The 17123-nt window shown below is 39.9% G+C and overlaps 1 protein-coding gene across 5 annotated transcripts in view; it reads left to right on the top strand.

Moving 5' to 3' along the window:
- The window catches only part of rxraa (retinoid X receptor, alpha a), a 178804-nt gene that overhangs the window by 85035 nt on the left and 76646 nt on the right, over window positions 1-17123 (top strand). For all 5 annotated transcript variants that reach the window (XM_057818139.1, XM_057818142.1, XM_057818140.1 and 2 more), the window contains exon 3: window positions 5504-5742. In XM_057818139.1, coding sequence (XP_057674122.1) covers window positions 5504-5742 — 239 coding nt within the window. The remainder of the gene's footprint in view (window positions 1-5503; window positions 5743-17123) is intronic.

The raw sequence follows: 17123 nt of genomic DNA, 5'->3' as shown, positions 1-17123 counted from the left end.
GAATGAGCATATTAGAGAAGAGATTGTCATATTTTATATTTATTTTCTGTTTTCATCTAAACTGATACCAGTACCTTCCAGGCTGTTATCCCAGAAGAAGTAGAAACTGGCTGGGAATCTGTCAACTGTGTACCTCCCCAAAGCCCCCCCTCGAACCTCCTGCTGAGACCTACAATGGCAGATTGGCAACTCTAATACCACAGCTCTTTTTATCTGCCTGAATTAAAACCCAATTGGAAAGGGGTTGCGGGAATTGCTGGCTCATAAAGAACTCTTCATTTATTTGTTTATTTTAGCAGAAATTGTGTGTGTGGGTGCATTTTAGAGAAAAATGTAATTGGAAGACTAGAAGCTTCAGGGGTATCATTCATAGGATTAAACACTGAACTAATACCGCCTGATGCAGAGCTGTTGTTAGACCTTTATTAAGAAGGATGTCTGTTTGTTTTCAAAAGGATGAGGTCTGTGTGTGTGTGTGAGTGCTCACGGGAAGTGCTCATGAGGAAAGCAGGATGTGCAGGAACATTTTTGGCTCAGCTGGGTTCGCAGTAAGCTTGCCTCTCTGAGAAATGCAGTACACAGTGATGCAAAGATTCATCCTCTTTTCCACTACCCCAACTGAAAAAAAGCAAACATGCATATGGCGGAAAACACAGACAAGACTGAAAAAGCAGTTTCTGCACTTGCATTCCTCTTTAAAAGAAACTGCTGTATTTTAAGACAAAACAACTACTGTGTTTGATAGAACAATATGTCTGTATGCTGCCATAGCAGATTCATGGTGCATTAAGCCCCCGAACTATTTTTAATTAGTCTGTTTTACCCTGAAAACCCCAGTTTACAGATGTCGCGCAACCGCTTTTGTGTCAACCCAGCCATAAAACGAAGGCAATTAATTATATTTATTATTCAAAATGTCTGTCATTTTTAGCTTAGAATCATTAATTGATGTCTAATATTTCGTTGTTGTTTTTTTTAATCGACTTAAAAAAAATTATTCACTCGCATATTTTAAACTTTTAAACAAATAACTTCAGAATGGAAAAAAATGATGTCTGTAAAAAAGTGATATATACCTCATAACTATCACTTATTGTATTTTTTTTTTTTTTTTGTAACTGTCGCATTTTCTCCAATATGTTAGATGATAAATAATTGATCCAAACAAAGAAAAATTGGGGGGGGGGGGGGGGGGGGACATTTAAAGGGGTAAATATATGAAAAAGAAAATCTCGACCACTCCTTGATGTCTGCGATTTCTGCATCGTGACCCTTGTTATATTGCCATGTTTCGCCCATAATATCCCAAAAAAATCCAGCTGTGGACATTCACAACTGTGTCTTGACACTCAGTGATACATGCTACATGGAGTTTTTGGATCAAAACAAGATAAGTACGCGATACTATCTCGTTAAAGTCATGGCGTCTGTAATTCTGCTTTCGTGTGCTCTCGCCTCCAGATAGGGTTTTGCTGTTTAAAAAACATTGGAGAAAAAAAAATGCCCTCCTGCTCAAAATTTTTGTGCAAAAGTTTTAGGCAGGTGTCCTACCTAAAACATTTGCACAGTACTGTATATTTTTATTATATTATGTATATACAGGATATACTGTATGTATATATTTTCCCCAAGTGGAAGCTTCCATGATCCTAATAAATTTAATAATTAAAAAAATATATATACAGTACTGTATCTATTTTTTTTAGGCAGGTGTCCTGCCTAAAACTTTTGCACAGTACTGTATAGACCCTACCCACGTGACGTCACAACTCCGCTCTCCTGAATGGTACCGCCCAATTGTCCGTCAAAACATAGTGTTAACCTGTTACGGCTACGTGCATTCCTCCTATTTACGGCGTGTTTTTCTGCTCCTTAACATTAATAATCAAAATGGTGAAGGCGTGTGTGGCTGTTGGTTGCACTAACAGAGAAGATGGAAGGAGAGACTTGAAGTTTTACCATATTCCGAGGGATCCAAAGAGGAGAGCGAAATGGACGGCTGCAATTCGACGTGAAAACTGGGCACCAAAAAATCACCACAGACTATGTAGTAGTCATTTTATATCCGGTAAGATGCATTTAAGATATACTTAGAGGGTTTTGGGCTGACAAATAACCACAATTAAGATCATTGCTAGGCTAATCGCCGACAACATACACGTATGTATGTAGTGAGAGTGCTATCGCTAAACCATATAAACATAAAAAGCCCTAACTGCATTGACAAATGACATGAAATAAATTAGACTTGACAGTGGATGTTAGCGAGAATAAAAGATTTTGAATTGAAAATTTCGTAACTCACCTTTCCAAGGACAAGATAGATTCCTGCCGAATTTTCGTGGACGAGGACCTGTTTCACCCAACCAGCAACGAAGTATTTATAAGCCTCCAAGCTCTTGAAGTTTTTGAAATTTTCGTGAGAATAGGCTGATTTTGTGTGGACAAGATAGTTGTAAATATCAGCATAGCAGATGTCAGGCAGACAGGGCGAAGACAGTGGGTCGAAAAACATCGATTTGGGCATCAAATATGGATCTGGCGACTGTATAGAACGAAGCTTTTCCACATAATGCCTTTTATGCAACACATCCAGTGAGTTTACGGCATCCGAAAGCACCGGGTCTTCCATGAAATGCATTTTAAATTCCTCGATCAATTGAAACCAATGCTAATACAGAGACAAAATGACGGACAAGGGGGCGGAACCATACAGCGAGCACGTGGTTTTGTGACGTCGGTGGGTAGGGTCTATATCGATGGGATGGAATTTGAAAAGATGTTTGCTGGAGCTTTTGGCCTTTTTTGGCATTTATCCGTCTTGTATTCCTTTTTAAATGTCTCAACGGATAAAAGATCAATCTAAACTGGGTTCTTTTGGCTTGGCTATCTCCGCCTCTATAGTTAGAGTTATTTTATTCAGTTACTGTATGCTGTTGTGCCTGGGAACTCCCAGCGCTTTTTTGTTGTGGTTTCAACTAAAGATGTCCCGATAGCATATGTTTGCACCCGAGTCCAAGTCACCATAGTTTGAGAATCTGCCAATACCGAGTCCAAATCCGATACTGGAAAATAAAAGTCTTTTTTTCTCTCAATTTGAACAGAAGTTCTAAATATGTTACAGTACTGTACTGGGAACAGTACTTCCTCTTCCAGGCTGCAGAGTGTAAAACTTGTATTTTTGTTTCTTTTGGCAATGCCATAGTATCTCTGGATTATTTTGTTATTATTTAGCCCTTAGAACAGAGGTGGGCAATTAATTCCACAAAGGGCCGCAGTGGGTGCGGGTTTTTGTTGCAACCCATTAAGAGGACACCTTTTCACCAATCTGCTGTTTTACAAGTGCAATCAGTCGAGTGCAGTCAGTTGCTTCCCATTTCTGCTGAAAACGCATTGGTTAAACTATCTGTGCTGGGTCAGTTGGAACAAAGACCAGGACCCACTGCGGCCCTCGAGTACCGGTTTGCCCACCCCTGCCTTAGAAGTTTAAAAAAAAAAAAAAAAAAAATCATTTTTTGATTGAAAAACCGATTCCTCTTCACTGACAAATTGTGTGATTGGCTGATCACATGATCAGATCGGGAACATCCCTAGATTCAACTTAAAACAAAGCTCAGTAAAAATTTTACATTTTATCAATCCATTGAGCCGTCCATTTTCCTCCACTGCTTATCCTGGTCAGGGGTTGCGGGGTGCTGGGGCCTATTCCAAATTATTTTGAGCAAAGGGCAGACTACAAACAGAACTGATCGCCAGTCAGTCACAGGACACATGAAGAGACGGTCACCCATTCACACTCATTCACACTATGACTGAGCAGGAATTCCTCCTGCGGTGGCTTGGCTGAAGTCAGACCAATGTACCAGTACACCACCAGTGACTCGTCAGCGTTCATTGGCTTTTTAGTTTTATTTAAATTACCGTATTTTTCGGACTATAAGTCGCGGTTTTTTTCATAGTTTGGCTGGGGGTGCGACTTATACTCAGAAGCGACTTGTGTGTAAAATTATTAACACATTATGATATCATTTCACATGTTATTTTGGTGTTGTGGCGTGACACTGGTGGTTTGGTAAACTTGTTAGCATGTTCTTTATGCTATAGTTATCTGAATAACTCTTAATAGCTATGGCCACGTTCGCGTTCTGCCTTTGGCAATGTGTGTTCAATTGTATTATTTACTTTTTTATATTGAAATGCATGCTTTTAGTTTGTAGTGCTTTCATGCCCACGTGGGGGCGCACTCGCACTTGTTTAAGTGAAGAAGAGCGCTCACACGCCAGAAGAAGACCGACAGCTACGTAGCTGAGTGAGTGGGTGGGTGAGTTAGCGAGAGAGAAACACGGCTGCGAACCTACGTTCATTGTTTATGCTTGTAAAATATCTCTACAGAGGCAACGCCTGTGTGTGTCATCTGTTCTGTTGTTGTTGTGGGTTTTCCACCCGCGATCGGACACTTAGAGCCAGTTGTGTGGTTGTTTGAACGATGTGCTAATGCTAGTGAAGGCATGCTAACCATTTTTGTCGTTGCTGTAAAAGCACCTAATTATCATTTATTCATGTTGATGCAAACCTGTTTGGTATCGAGGACGAAATTGATTCAGCAAATTATACAGATGTCCAGCATCGTCATTTGGGAGTTTAGCCCGCTGAATAGCCAGGACCGAGTCGTAGCGTCCTGGTGAGGACAGTATATTCGCATTTCGTTTTTCATGCACCGTACACTGTACACTTATTCAGCATGTTCTCTATTGTATTTTTATATTAAATTGCCTTTGAAGATGACATGTCTGTTCTATGTGTTGGATTTTATCAAGTAAATTTTCCCCAAAAATGCGACTTATACTCCGGTGCGACTTATATTGGGTTTTTTCTCTTCGTTGGGCATTTTATGGCTGGTGCGACTTATACTCAGGTGCGACTTGTAGTCCGAAAAATACGGTATTTGAAAAACTGAATTTGCTGTATAAAACTTTGGGCAATGATTTATTTGTTTCCATTTTCATTTTAGTAGCCTGTCTGTTCATTTAAAACAAAGATCTTTATTGTTTTTTTTTTTGTTTTTGTTTTTTTTAAACAATCTAACATCTTTGTAATAGCATTCAAACAATGTTAATTGTTGACTTTTATGTTATTCAAAAGATTATTTTCCCTGTTACAATTAATGATTAACAGCTACAAGCCCAGAACAAGCATGAGTACCTTCTAGGTAGAAACGGGGCCTCTTTGTGCATGCCTGTGTTTTTTACAGGCGTGCATTTTATTTACAAAATTGTTACTTCCGCCATGTGTTTCTGCAAAGACACGCTTGCTATGCTGATACACCTAGCTTTGCGCAGACTGGTCCATTTAATTCCATGCAATAGCACAACAATACTATTTGTCGAATTGTGCCCTGTGATCGATTTGGTGGCAAATTCAGACGTTATCCAAACAAAAAATTTGATGACTTGGTCAAAGCCTATATAAAACATTTTAAATACTTCATTTTTTTCTTGAACAGACTCAACAGGTCAGATGGGCTCTTCTCCCCTGGGCTCGCCAACCTCCCATCGAGGAATGCATCCATCATTGCTCAGTCCAACGACCATGGGACCTTCTGGGTCTCTTCACTCTCCCATCAGCACGTTGAGCTCACCCATGAACGGCCTGGCCTCGCCCTTCTCTGTCATCAGCTCGCCCATGGGCCCTCACTCCATGACCTCACCCGGTATGGGCTACGGCCCCAGTGTCAGCCCGCAGGTGAGTCCAGTCACAGACACTGACATACATGTGCCATTTATTACCAATGTAGCCTTATATTGAAGTCGAAGTGCAAGGATTTGCTTATGCAGTCACATTTTCTTAAATTCGCGCACAATTGTTTTTCTTAATCCGCAATGTTATATTGTAATTTTTCAGTGCCTTCTTTTTAAAATAAATGTTGGAGGCTTTTTTTCCCATTTGTTTCTTGTGAAAAAAAAAAATGAAATTCCAGCTGCCCTACTAAGTAATTGTGTCTTATAAATGGTATTCACTTGTCTCAGAAGTGAAAATTGCACATGCTGACTATGACATGCATATAATTCTCCTAAGTAGTTCCCATCAGACTGACGCTCTGCTTTGACCCCGTGCCACAGTTAATTATGGCCTATTCAGTTTTGATTGCAGAGTATTTTAGCTCTGTCGCTCTTCTGGTATATCAGAGCTCTATTTGTCAATTTCTTACACCACATACTGCCTCTGTCCCTTCAATTTTCTTCCATTCCCTCCGTGGATGTACTATTTTACCATTCTTCCCTTTTGCATCATCCTTCTTTCTGTATTTTGGTTCATCAACGTGCCCTGCTATTTTCTTTTAAATTAAAACACACACACACATACGTACACATGCATACATTTAGACGGAAACGCACACATACACACACACAATTAAGACATCAAAGTCCGCAGTGGCCCAATTTCTGCCTTGAGCCATATCTAAAATTGAAACTTTCTTTTAAAATGCAGCTGCTGCTGCCCTTTTTCTGTGTTGCTAGTAATTCTGCAACTTGAAACCATTTGTATGGAGTTTCCACACAATTGTAGGGCTTATCACTTCTTTCTAAATTAAACCTAGTGTCTACTTGCAGAAGTTGACCGTGTTTTATTCATTTATTTTTTCATACTGGCTTGGTCAAATATATTTAATGTTTTTTTTTTGTTTTGTTTTTTTTATGTAGATACCAATTTTTTGTATAATCAAGACTTCCAGTTCAGAGTTGCGTATAAGCTAGTTTTGGGGCGATCATAATAACTTGGATTTAATCTTGTAAACCTGTATTTTGTAATATTTTTGCAATAAAAATATGTATTGTCCTTCTCTATATGTGACTGACTGGCAATCAGTTCAGGGTGTATTCCGTCTTTCGCGCCATTTCAGCTGGGATAGGCTCCAGCACCCCATGATCCCGAAGATGATAAGCAGTGTGGAAAATGTATGAATTATTTTTACTATCATGGTTCACTTCCATGTTATCTGTGTTGGCATGTTAACAATCAATTTGTGCCGGATCTTTCATGCATTCATTATGTACATATATATTAGGGCTGTCAAACGATTAAAATTTTTAATCAAGTTAATTACAGCTTAAAAATTAATTAATCGTAATTAATCGCAATTCAAACCATCTATAAAATATGCCATATTTTTCTGTAAATTATTGTTGGAATGGAAAGATAAGACACAAGACGGATATATACATTCAACATACGGTACCTAAGTACTGTATTTGTTTATTTTAACAATAAATCAACAAGATGGCATTAACATTATTAACATTCTGTTAAGGCGATCCATGGATAGAAAGATTTCTTAAAAGATAAATGTTAGAACAAATTATAGAAATTTTATATTAAAACCCCTCATAATGTTTTCTTTTTTAATAAAATTTGTAGAATTTTCAATCAAAAAATAAACTAGTAGTCCGCCATTGTTGATGTCAATAATTACACAATGCTCATTGGTGCTGAAACCCATAAAATCAGTCGCACCCAGGCGCCAGGAGAGGGCGACAAAACACCAAAAAAACACAAGTAACAAGTGGACACGACACTGTGCTGTCATTTTAATCTGTTTGAGCGAGGCATGTACGTTAAATGCGTCAAATATTTAAACGTGATTAATTAAAAAAATTAATTCCTGCCTGTTAACGCGATAATTTTGACAGCCCTAATATATATACACTTGTGTTCCTGTTCAAGAATTCCATCATGATTTTAGCCTAAAGTCCAGATTCACTGACAACACTTAAAGCATCTTGTGCATCACTGTGCCAGCAATTACGGCACTGAGAAAGAAATAGAAAACTGCTTAAATTTTATGGGGGAAGAATGTCAATATGATTTGAGAATGTCACTCTGAGGGTTGAGGTGCTATCGCGGCACTAAGCATGCGGAACGACTCTACAAGGGAAAATAATTTGCATTATATGATCAGTGTAATTTGCTCAGAACTCTTGGTTGACTACTGTTCTCTAAGTTAACTGGAACAAAGTCATAGATAAGGGGTCTTTAGTCTTCTAATCTCAGCTCTCACGAACGTTGCTTAAGAAAAGTAATTCATTATATTTCATACAAAATGGAGGTTGGCCAAGATAACATCGGAATATTGTATTAGGATATCTCATGATTTGTCACAAGGTTTAGTACTGACAAATAAATGTTTTGAATGCATATATTCTCCCACGCCTGTCCATTTATGAATACAATACATAGCTTATGTTTGTGCCCAATTGCCTACAAAACTATGTTCAGGGAGAGAGGTTCCCCAAAGCTGTAAATGTGTCATTTAATGAGCTTTAAACAACCTCTCCAGCAAGGATGGGTCGTAATGACAACATGATGTAAGCAGGGGAAAGGATGACTAAACTCCCATTATAACTAGAATATTGTGTTCTCGCAAAGCCCAAACCACATGTTGATGTAAAGACTGTCCTTTATCATCATCCAGTTCTTACATCAATGCAAGGAAAATTGAAGTTTTTTTTTTTCATAACATTTGTCCAAACAAGCCGACTCACGGTTATACTTTGGCTTTGCAGTTTTGTTTTGCGATTCAGCTTCTATTTATTGGCTTGGTGTATTTTTTAGATCCGGTCAGAAAACTCTCTCTGTATTGAAGGGACACATAGTAAGGCACCTCTCTTCAACTTCTTTTGGTACAGGTAGCACAATGTTGTTTGATAGTCAGTCATGGGGAGATGCCAGAGTAACCCATTAAGCAAGGGGTCATGTTTCTGGGCTTCAACTCACTGGCAGAATGCTCTGTCCCCTCATTAAAGACATTCTAACTGTCAAAGCATCTGGAAGACATTATTAAGCAGTAAGAGGGCTACATATAGTAACTAAGTGAAAGAAAGGAAATATGGTCCGTCAACCAATTTTCCTCCCTTTATACATTGCCATTCGAGCAAAATATGGGATACTTTCTCCCAGTGTCAAGTTTTTAATACTGTAACCAATAACAGGCCTATTGGTGATTCCCAGTTTGCTTTAAAATTAAGAATGCACCAAAAGCAAAATTCTCAGGCCAAACAAAATACTGAAAACACTTAACTGAAAGGCCGAATAATACACATGTACAGTGAAGAAAATATGTATTTGAACACCCTGCTATCTAAGTTCTCCCACTTAGAAATCATGGAGGAGTCTGAAATTTCCATCGTAGATGCATGTCCACTGTGACGGAGATAATCTAAAAGAAGAATCAAGAAATCACAATGTATGATATTTTTTAACGATTTATTTTGGTGAAATAGCCGCAAATAAGTATTTGAACACCTGAGGAAAACGAATGTCAGTATTTGATACAGTAGCCTTTGTTTGCAGTTACAGAGGTCAAACATTTCCTGTAGTTTTTCACCAGGTTTGCACACGCTGCAGGAGGGATCTCTGCCCACTCCTCCACACAGATCTTCTCTAGATCAGTCAGGTTTCTGGGCTGTCGCTGAGTTTTCGCTCCCTTCAAAGGTTTTCTATTGGGTTTAGGTCTGGAGACTGACTAGGCCATGCTAGAACATTGATGGGCTTCTTATGGAGCCACTCCTTGGTTTTCCTGGCTGTGTGCTTTGGGTCATTGTCATCTTGAAAGACCCAGCCATGACCCATCTTCAATGCTCTGACTGAGGGAAAGCGTTTGTTCCCCAAAGTCTCACAATACATGGCCCCACTAATCCTCTCTTTAATACAGTGCACTTGTCCTGTCCCATGCGCAGAAAAACACCCCCAAAGCATGATGCTACCACCCCATTGCTACACAGTAGGGATGGTGTTCTTGGGATAGTACTCATCATTAGTGGAATTATGACCAAAAAGTTTTTTTTTCTCTTATCTGACCACAAAACCTGCTCCCATGACTCCTCTGCATCATCCAAATGGTCATAGGCAAACATAAGACGGGCATTGACATGTGCTGGTTTAAGCAGAGGAACCTTCCGTGCCATACATGATTTCAAACCATGACGTCTTAGTGTATTACCAACAGTGACCTTGGAAACTGTGGTCCCAGCTCTTTTCAGGTCATTGACCAACTCCTGCCGTGTAGTTCTGGGCTGATTCCTTACCTTTCTTAGGATCATTGAGACCCCACGAGGTGATATCTAACATGAGGCTCCACTCCAACGGAGATGGGCCATCATGTTTAGCTTCTTCCATTTACTAATGATTGCTCTGACAGTGGACCTTTTTTCACCAAGCTGCTTGGTAATTGCTCTGTAACCCTTTCCAGCCTTGTGGAGGTGTACAATTTATCTCTGGTGTCTTTGGACAGTTCTTTGGTCCTGGCCATGTTACAACTTTGAGTCTTACTGATTGTATGGGGTGGACAGGTGTCTTTATGCAGTTATTGACCTCAAACAGGTACATCTGATTCAGGATAATACATGGAGTGGAGGTGGACTTTTAATAGGCAGACTAACAGGTCTTTCAGGGTCAGAATTGTAGGTGATAGACAGGTCTTTAAATACTTATTTGCAGCTGTATCACACAAATAAATTGTTAAAAAAAAATCATGCATTGTGATTTCTGGATTTGTCTTTTTAGATTATCGCTCTCACAGTGGACATGCACCTAAGATGAAAATTCTCCTCCATGATTTCTAAGTGGGAGAACTTGCAAAATAGCAGGGTGTTCAAATACTTATTTTTTTCACTGTATACAATTAATTTTTTTATTTCATTTATTTCATTTATTAAGTTAGCTGGCATGAGAGCAAAGGATCCAGAGGACAGGGTTAGATGGAGTCAACTGATTCACTGTGGTGACCCCTGAAGAGAAAAGCCGAAGGGAAAAGATTGTTTATTTTATCATTTTCCAATTAATGCCCTTTACTATAGCCTTTTTTTAATTACATTTTTTTTCTACGATCAAGTGGAAATAAAATATGGTCCCTTCTCACAAGTATGCAAACATCTTCCAAAATGTTCTACGACCCCTGAAGCTGGAGAAATTTTGTTTGAAAGGTGCAGATTAAAACCCCTTGGGAGTGTGCCGTTCCCAGTGGCAGTGAGCATTTTGTGGCAAACTCAGAATGCGTCCTATAGCAGAGGTGCCGTCGTCGTCGTAGCATGTTATTCGGTGGGCTTCACGGGCGAAGAAAACTTGATTTCTTGAAAGTATGGGTCACTCGAAAAACGGGTTTTATGCCTCCAGTTGGTAGGTTAAATGAGATCTCAATGTACGTTTTGGTGGAACTGTTGTTCACAACAACAACAACAACAATAAAAACCTTCCGTTCTCGTCGAAAGTAGTAAAGCTCTTTCCAAGGCGATTACAATCTCTCGTATTTCTTATAATAAGATTCGCTGTTTTCTTGTGCAACAAGTGGAATTGAGAGCCAGTAGAGTGGGCCGAGTCCTAGCGGCAATGAAGCCTAGCGAAGTCGCTCCTAGCCGGATTAAACAGCGACTGGTAAAGGGGGTCTGGAAGTCGCAGAAAAAATGTGACAAAAAAAGGAAGTAGTCATGCCATAAAATGTTTGTGCTAAAACACAGCAAATGCACATGTATGTATTTAAATACTTCTTTATATGTATACTATTTTCATGATTAAACTCCAGACTACTCACACACAGGCTCAAATGCACTGTACTCGATGTGACGCGGGACGAGAAGTAAATTTGCTTCTCGACATGTTTTGATTGCATCCTCACAAGAAGACTACGGTCCGTCACACTATTCGGTGGTAAACCTTCGTTTTTTTAACTGAAAACCGAAATGCAATTTTAGCTATTTCCGGCCAAAAGTTATCGGCGCCGACTTTTCGGTCACATCTCAACTTCAAATACATCTGAAAAATGATTCTGGAGTCTAACACAGATGGGACACTCATTTGATGAAGGTGTAAATGTTTTACAAGAAATGGTGCTTGCACTGAATGAGTTATAAATGAGCAGTGATGGTGATGTCATGCACCACTTTTGAATATGTGATGTTTTGGCAAGGGTCGCTTGGCAACTAAAACACAACATGTCCAAAAGAAAGAGTTAGTGACAGTTAACGAGACATCAAATTAGAGAGAAAGAGAGAGAGAGAGAGAGAGAGAGAGAGAGAGAGAGAGAGAGAGAGAGAGAGAGAGAGAGAGAGAGAGAGAGAGAGAGAGAGAGAGAGAGAGCTTCCTGTGTGGGAGTCATAAGGTCCATTCCCTGTCTTTGATGGGCCTTGCTGCAGTCACTCCGCATGACATCATGGTTACGAGGCTCTATTGGCTGCACAAAGGGGCTCTGTGCAGGCTCCCTGGAGAACAGTTAAGACTCTCTTATGTCAATCAACCTCCAAATGGATGGGGGACAAGAGTTTTCACAGCCAAAGTTGTTTCCAGGTGGCAATTAGACACAGCTTGCTCGCCACCCCCACCATTGGTAGTTTATAAAAAGGCCAACTACCAGAAATTTGGTACAACTATTTTTGAGTTCTATTTAGAGCATACTTGCATATTTTATAGACTTAGAACATTTTTTCCTCCTCTGCTCCATTTTCCCGTGTTTACTGCAGCTGTTTGCTGTTAATGCAAACGCCGTGCTTAAAACGACCCCTACTTGGAAGACACCAAATCAGAAATCCTTGCAAGAGGTATTTCTTTGATTAATAGAAGCACGATACATGAAAGACAATTAGTTGAGTTAGAATGAACACATGCAAATTTTAAACTAAGCAGTTCTGAGAACTGATAAAATTGTCTTTTTTATTCGTCACACCAATTAAAGAAAGTCATCAAACACTTTGTGTCTGCACTTGGAGCGGTTGTGTGCCTTTCTAGCTTGTTTAGGTGTCTGTACTCCAAGTATACAAGCTCACTCGGAGCTGTTATGTGCCTTTTTTAGTTTGTTTGAGATATTGATCCAGCTGCTTTAATTTACTTTCGGTCCGACTTCTAGTACTCCCAGTGCATAATCTTGACAATGGACAATACATTTATATTAAAGATTCAAGTAATCCACCATTTGTCCGTAAAAGAAAAAAAATCATTAATTAGCTGCTTCGTTATTATTGCCCCAAGGTTCAAAGGGAGAGAAAATAGTAGTGGCTTAAAATCTGAAAAATAATGTCCTATGTTTAACTTAAAAAAAATAATAAAATAAAATAAAATACAATTACCGTATTTTTCTGACGATTCAGTGGGGCAAATAAGTATTTAGTCAACACCATTTGTACAAGTTCTCCTACTTGAAAAGATTAGAGAGGCCTGTAATTGTCAACATAGGTAAACCTCAACCATGAGTGACAGAATGTGGAAAAAAAACTGAAAATCACATTGTTAGATTTTTAAAGAATTTATTTCCAAATTAGAGGGGAAAATAAGTATTTGGTCACCTACAAACAAGCAAGATTTCTGGGTGTCAAAGAGGTGTAACTTCTTCTAACGAGGTCGAATGAGGCTCCACTCGTTACCTGTATTAATGGCACCTGTTTTAACTCATTAGCGGTATAAAAGACACCTGTCCACAAGCTCAGTCAGTCACACTCCAAACTCCACTATGGCCAAGACCAAAGAGCTGTCGAAGGACACCAGAGTCAAAATTATAGACCTGCACCAGGCTGGGAAGACTGAATCTGCAATAGGTAAAACGCTTGGTGTAAAGAAATCAACTGTGGGAGCAATTATTAGAAAATGGAAGACATACAAGACCACTGATAATCTCCCTCGATCTGGGGCTCCATGCAAGATCTCACCCAGTGGCGTCAAAACGATAACAAGAACGGTGAGCAAAAATCCCAGAACCACAAGGGGGGACGTAATGAATGACCTACAGAGAGCTGGGACCACAGTAACAAAGGCTACTATCAGTAACACAATGCGCCGCCAGGGACTCAAATCCTGCACTGCCATACGTGTCCCCCTGCTGAAGAAAGTACACGTCCAGGCCTGTCTGCGGTTCGCTAGAGAGCATTTGGATGATCCAGAAGAGGACTAGGAGAATGTTTTATAGTCAGATGAAACCAAAATAGAACTTTTTTGGTAGAAACACAGGTTCTCGTGTTTGGAGGAGAAAGAATACTGAATTGCATCCGAGGAACACCATACCCACTGTGAAGCATGGGGGTGGACACATCAAGCTTTGGGGCTGTTTATCTGCAAAGGGACCAGGACGACAGATCTGTGTAAAGGAAAGAATGAATGGGGCCATGTATCGAGAGATTTTGAATGGAAGTCTCCTTCCATCAGCAAGGGCATTGAAGATGAGACCTGACTGGGTCTTTCAGCATGACAATGATCCCAAACACACAGCCAGGGCAACTAAGGAGTGGCTTAGTAAGAAGTATTTCAAGGTCCTGGAGTGGCCTAGCCAGTCTCCAGATCTCAACCCCATAGAAAATCTGTGGAGGGGGTTGAAAGTCTGTGTTGCCCCACGACAGCCCCAAAACATCACTGCTCTAGAGGAGATCTGCATGGAGGAATGGGCCAAAATACCAGCAGCAGTGTGTGAAAAGCTTGTGAAGAGTTACAGAAAACGTTTGGCCACCGTCATTGCCAACAAAGTGTACATAACAAAGTATTCAGATGAACTTTTGGTATTGACCAAATACTTATTTTCCACCATGATTTGCAAATAAATTCTTTAAAAATCAAACAATGTGATTTTCCGTTTTTTTTCCACATTCTGTCTCTCATGGTTGAGGTTTACCCATGTTGACAATTACAGGCCTCTCTAATATTTTCAAGTGGGACAACTTGCACAATTAGTGATTGACTAAATACTTATTTGACCCACTGTAAGGTGCACCTGACTATAAGCCGCCACCCAATAAATTTAACACGATATCAGCATTTGTTCATAGATAAGACACAGCTGTCCTCGTTGTATTATGGGATATTTACACCAAAAGATATTACCCGGTAACACTTTATTTGACATAGGCGTCATAAGTCTGTCTGTCATAAGACCAAATGAACCACCATGAAGCTTGGCAGCCGATTGGTTCAAGGCTTCGCTGCCTCAAAAAGCTTCATTTGGCCATCACTGCTGACTTGGGGGAGACAGTCAACCTCTGCTGTCAATACTGCTGTCGCCCGCCATGCATCCTAGCATGCATTGCTGTGCTACAGTAGTAAATAACAATCAAAATTCATGTTCTGTGCTAGTTATTTCTTCAGTTACTGTTCCAGTTTTTTAATTCACTACTTGGTATGGTATTTGGTAAGACTTTATCTGACAGTGGCACCATAAGACTGTCATAAGACCATTATAATTATGACATGACATTGCCATGAAAATTAAGGAATGCTTATGACGGATATCATTTTGTGTGATCCGGCAAATAATCTCACGTTTGAATGGATGTAAAAGATCTGAGATGGACATAAATGGAGTTAGTGACATAATTTGCCAGATGACACATAATGACATCTCTCATAAGCATTCATTAATGCCCATGATAGTCTCATGTCATAATTATGACGGTCTTATGGCAGTCTTATGACGCCGCTGTCAAATAAGGTGTTACCTTATAACCCAAATAAATCAACAAATAAGCCACACTGGACTATTAGCCGCAGGATTCAAAATGAAGGAAAAAGTAGCGGTTCATAGTCTGAAAATTACGGTACTGTTTGTGCCTAGAGCAGGGTTCACTAAATCTGGACCTCAGTGCCACTTTTCCTGTCGTGTTTTCCATGTCTCCCTCCTCCAACACACATGAATCAAAATAATCAGGGTCATTATCAGGCTTCTGGAGAGGTTACTGACGACATAATCATTTGATTCAGGTGTGTTAGGGGAGAGAGACGTGGAAAACACGACAGGAAAAGTGGCACCGAGGTCCGGATTTAGTGAACCCTGGCCTAGAGTATGACTTAATTTTACTGTTATATGAGCCCTTTACTAAAACTTGGGGTCCCCAACCTTTTTTGCTCCACGGACCGGTGTGATTTGGGTCTTCTTTTTCACGGACCGATGTTCTGTCAAATTTTGCACCCTTATAAAATTTTGCTCCCAAAGTTTTTGTGGCAGTGAAAAAGCCGTCTTTTATATTCAGTTGGACTCTCATTGTTATCCAACGGTGCAAAAAAACTATTTACATCATAAACATACATGTGCAACACGAAATTGGCGTAAATTAATGCTTAACGACACTGCGAAATCGTTAAGTGAGAGAGCTGCGTGCAGTTGTTGTGTGCAGCTAACATGGCAAACGTAAGTTAATATTCCTTTCTTTAAAGAAAGTTTGTAGTGTTTACTTTGGAATCGCTGCATTCGCGGCCATTTTTTACGTTACGCGCATGCAAAATTTGTCAGAACACCCGCAATGTGCGGCAGAAAAATACAGTACAGCAAATATAAAATAACATTTGTTTTTAGCCCCGTCATATTGAGTGCAGGGAAAATATAACTCACCCGCTGAATCAGTGGGAGGCCTGACTTTGTTTCGTTGAGACGAGATGGTCCAATCAATGTGTGATGGGAGAGTGAGAGAAGCCCGCTCACAAAGATACGATGTTGGAAATTGTAGCACGGTTTTCAATGCTCTCCTAGCAATGTCAGTATATTCCGGAATGACTTTAATCTAGAACCTCGGTAGAGATGTCGTCTCAAATGTACGTTTTAGGTCGCCGCGTTTGTGATCTCTACAAATTGATTCTCCTGTTGCACAGACATGCTCGAATCACTCGGTTTCCGAATCCACTCCTTCGCAGTTCGTGATTGGGAAGTAGCGTAGATTTTGTTTTCTTCGAGGTTGCAGGCTCATCTTCTGGCTCGTCGGGTGCCCTTTTCCCCATAAAAAAATCTGTCCAAAGACATCTGTTTTTGAGTCATTCTAGTGTGGGGGCTAATTATTTCCGGAAACAAATGTGATTCGCCCGCCCTACGTCAGACATTATTATCGAGGACAAGCGCACATAGAAATGGCGGAAAACGCAGACAAGACTGAAAAAGCAGTATATGCTCTTGCACACCTCTTTCAAATAAACTGCTGTATTTTAAGCCAAAACAACTGTTGTGTTTGATAGAACAATATGGCTATATGCTAACATAGCAGATTCATGGCGAAATAAGCCTCCGAACTATTTTTAATTTGTCCGTTTTACCCTGAAAACCCCAATTTACAGACGTCGCACATCCACTTTTGTTTCAACCTAGCCAAAAACAGAAGGTAAGTAATTATATT

The sequence above is a fragment of the Corythoichthys intestinalis genome, chromosome 17 (assembly GCF_030265065.1).
Source record: "Corythoichthys intestinalis isolate RoL2023-P3 chromosome 17, ASM3026506v1, whole genome shotgun sequence".
Classification (NCBI taxonomy): Eukaryota; Metazoa; Chordata; class Actinopteri; order Syngnathiformes; family Syngnathidae; genus Corythoichthys; species Corythoichthys intestinalis.
Note: the sequence above shows the minus strand (reverse complement) of the source record. Positions and strands in the feature narration are given on the sequence as shown.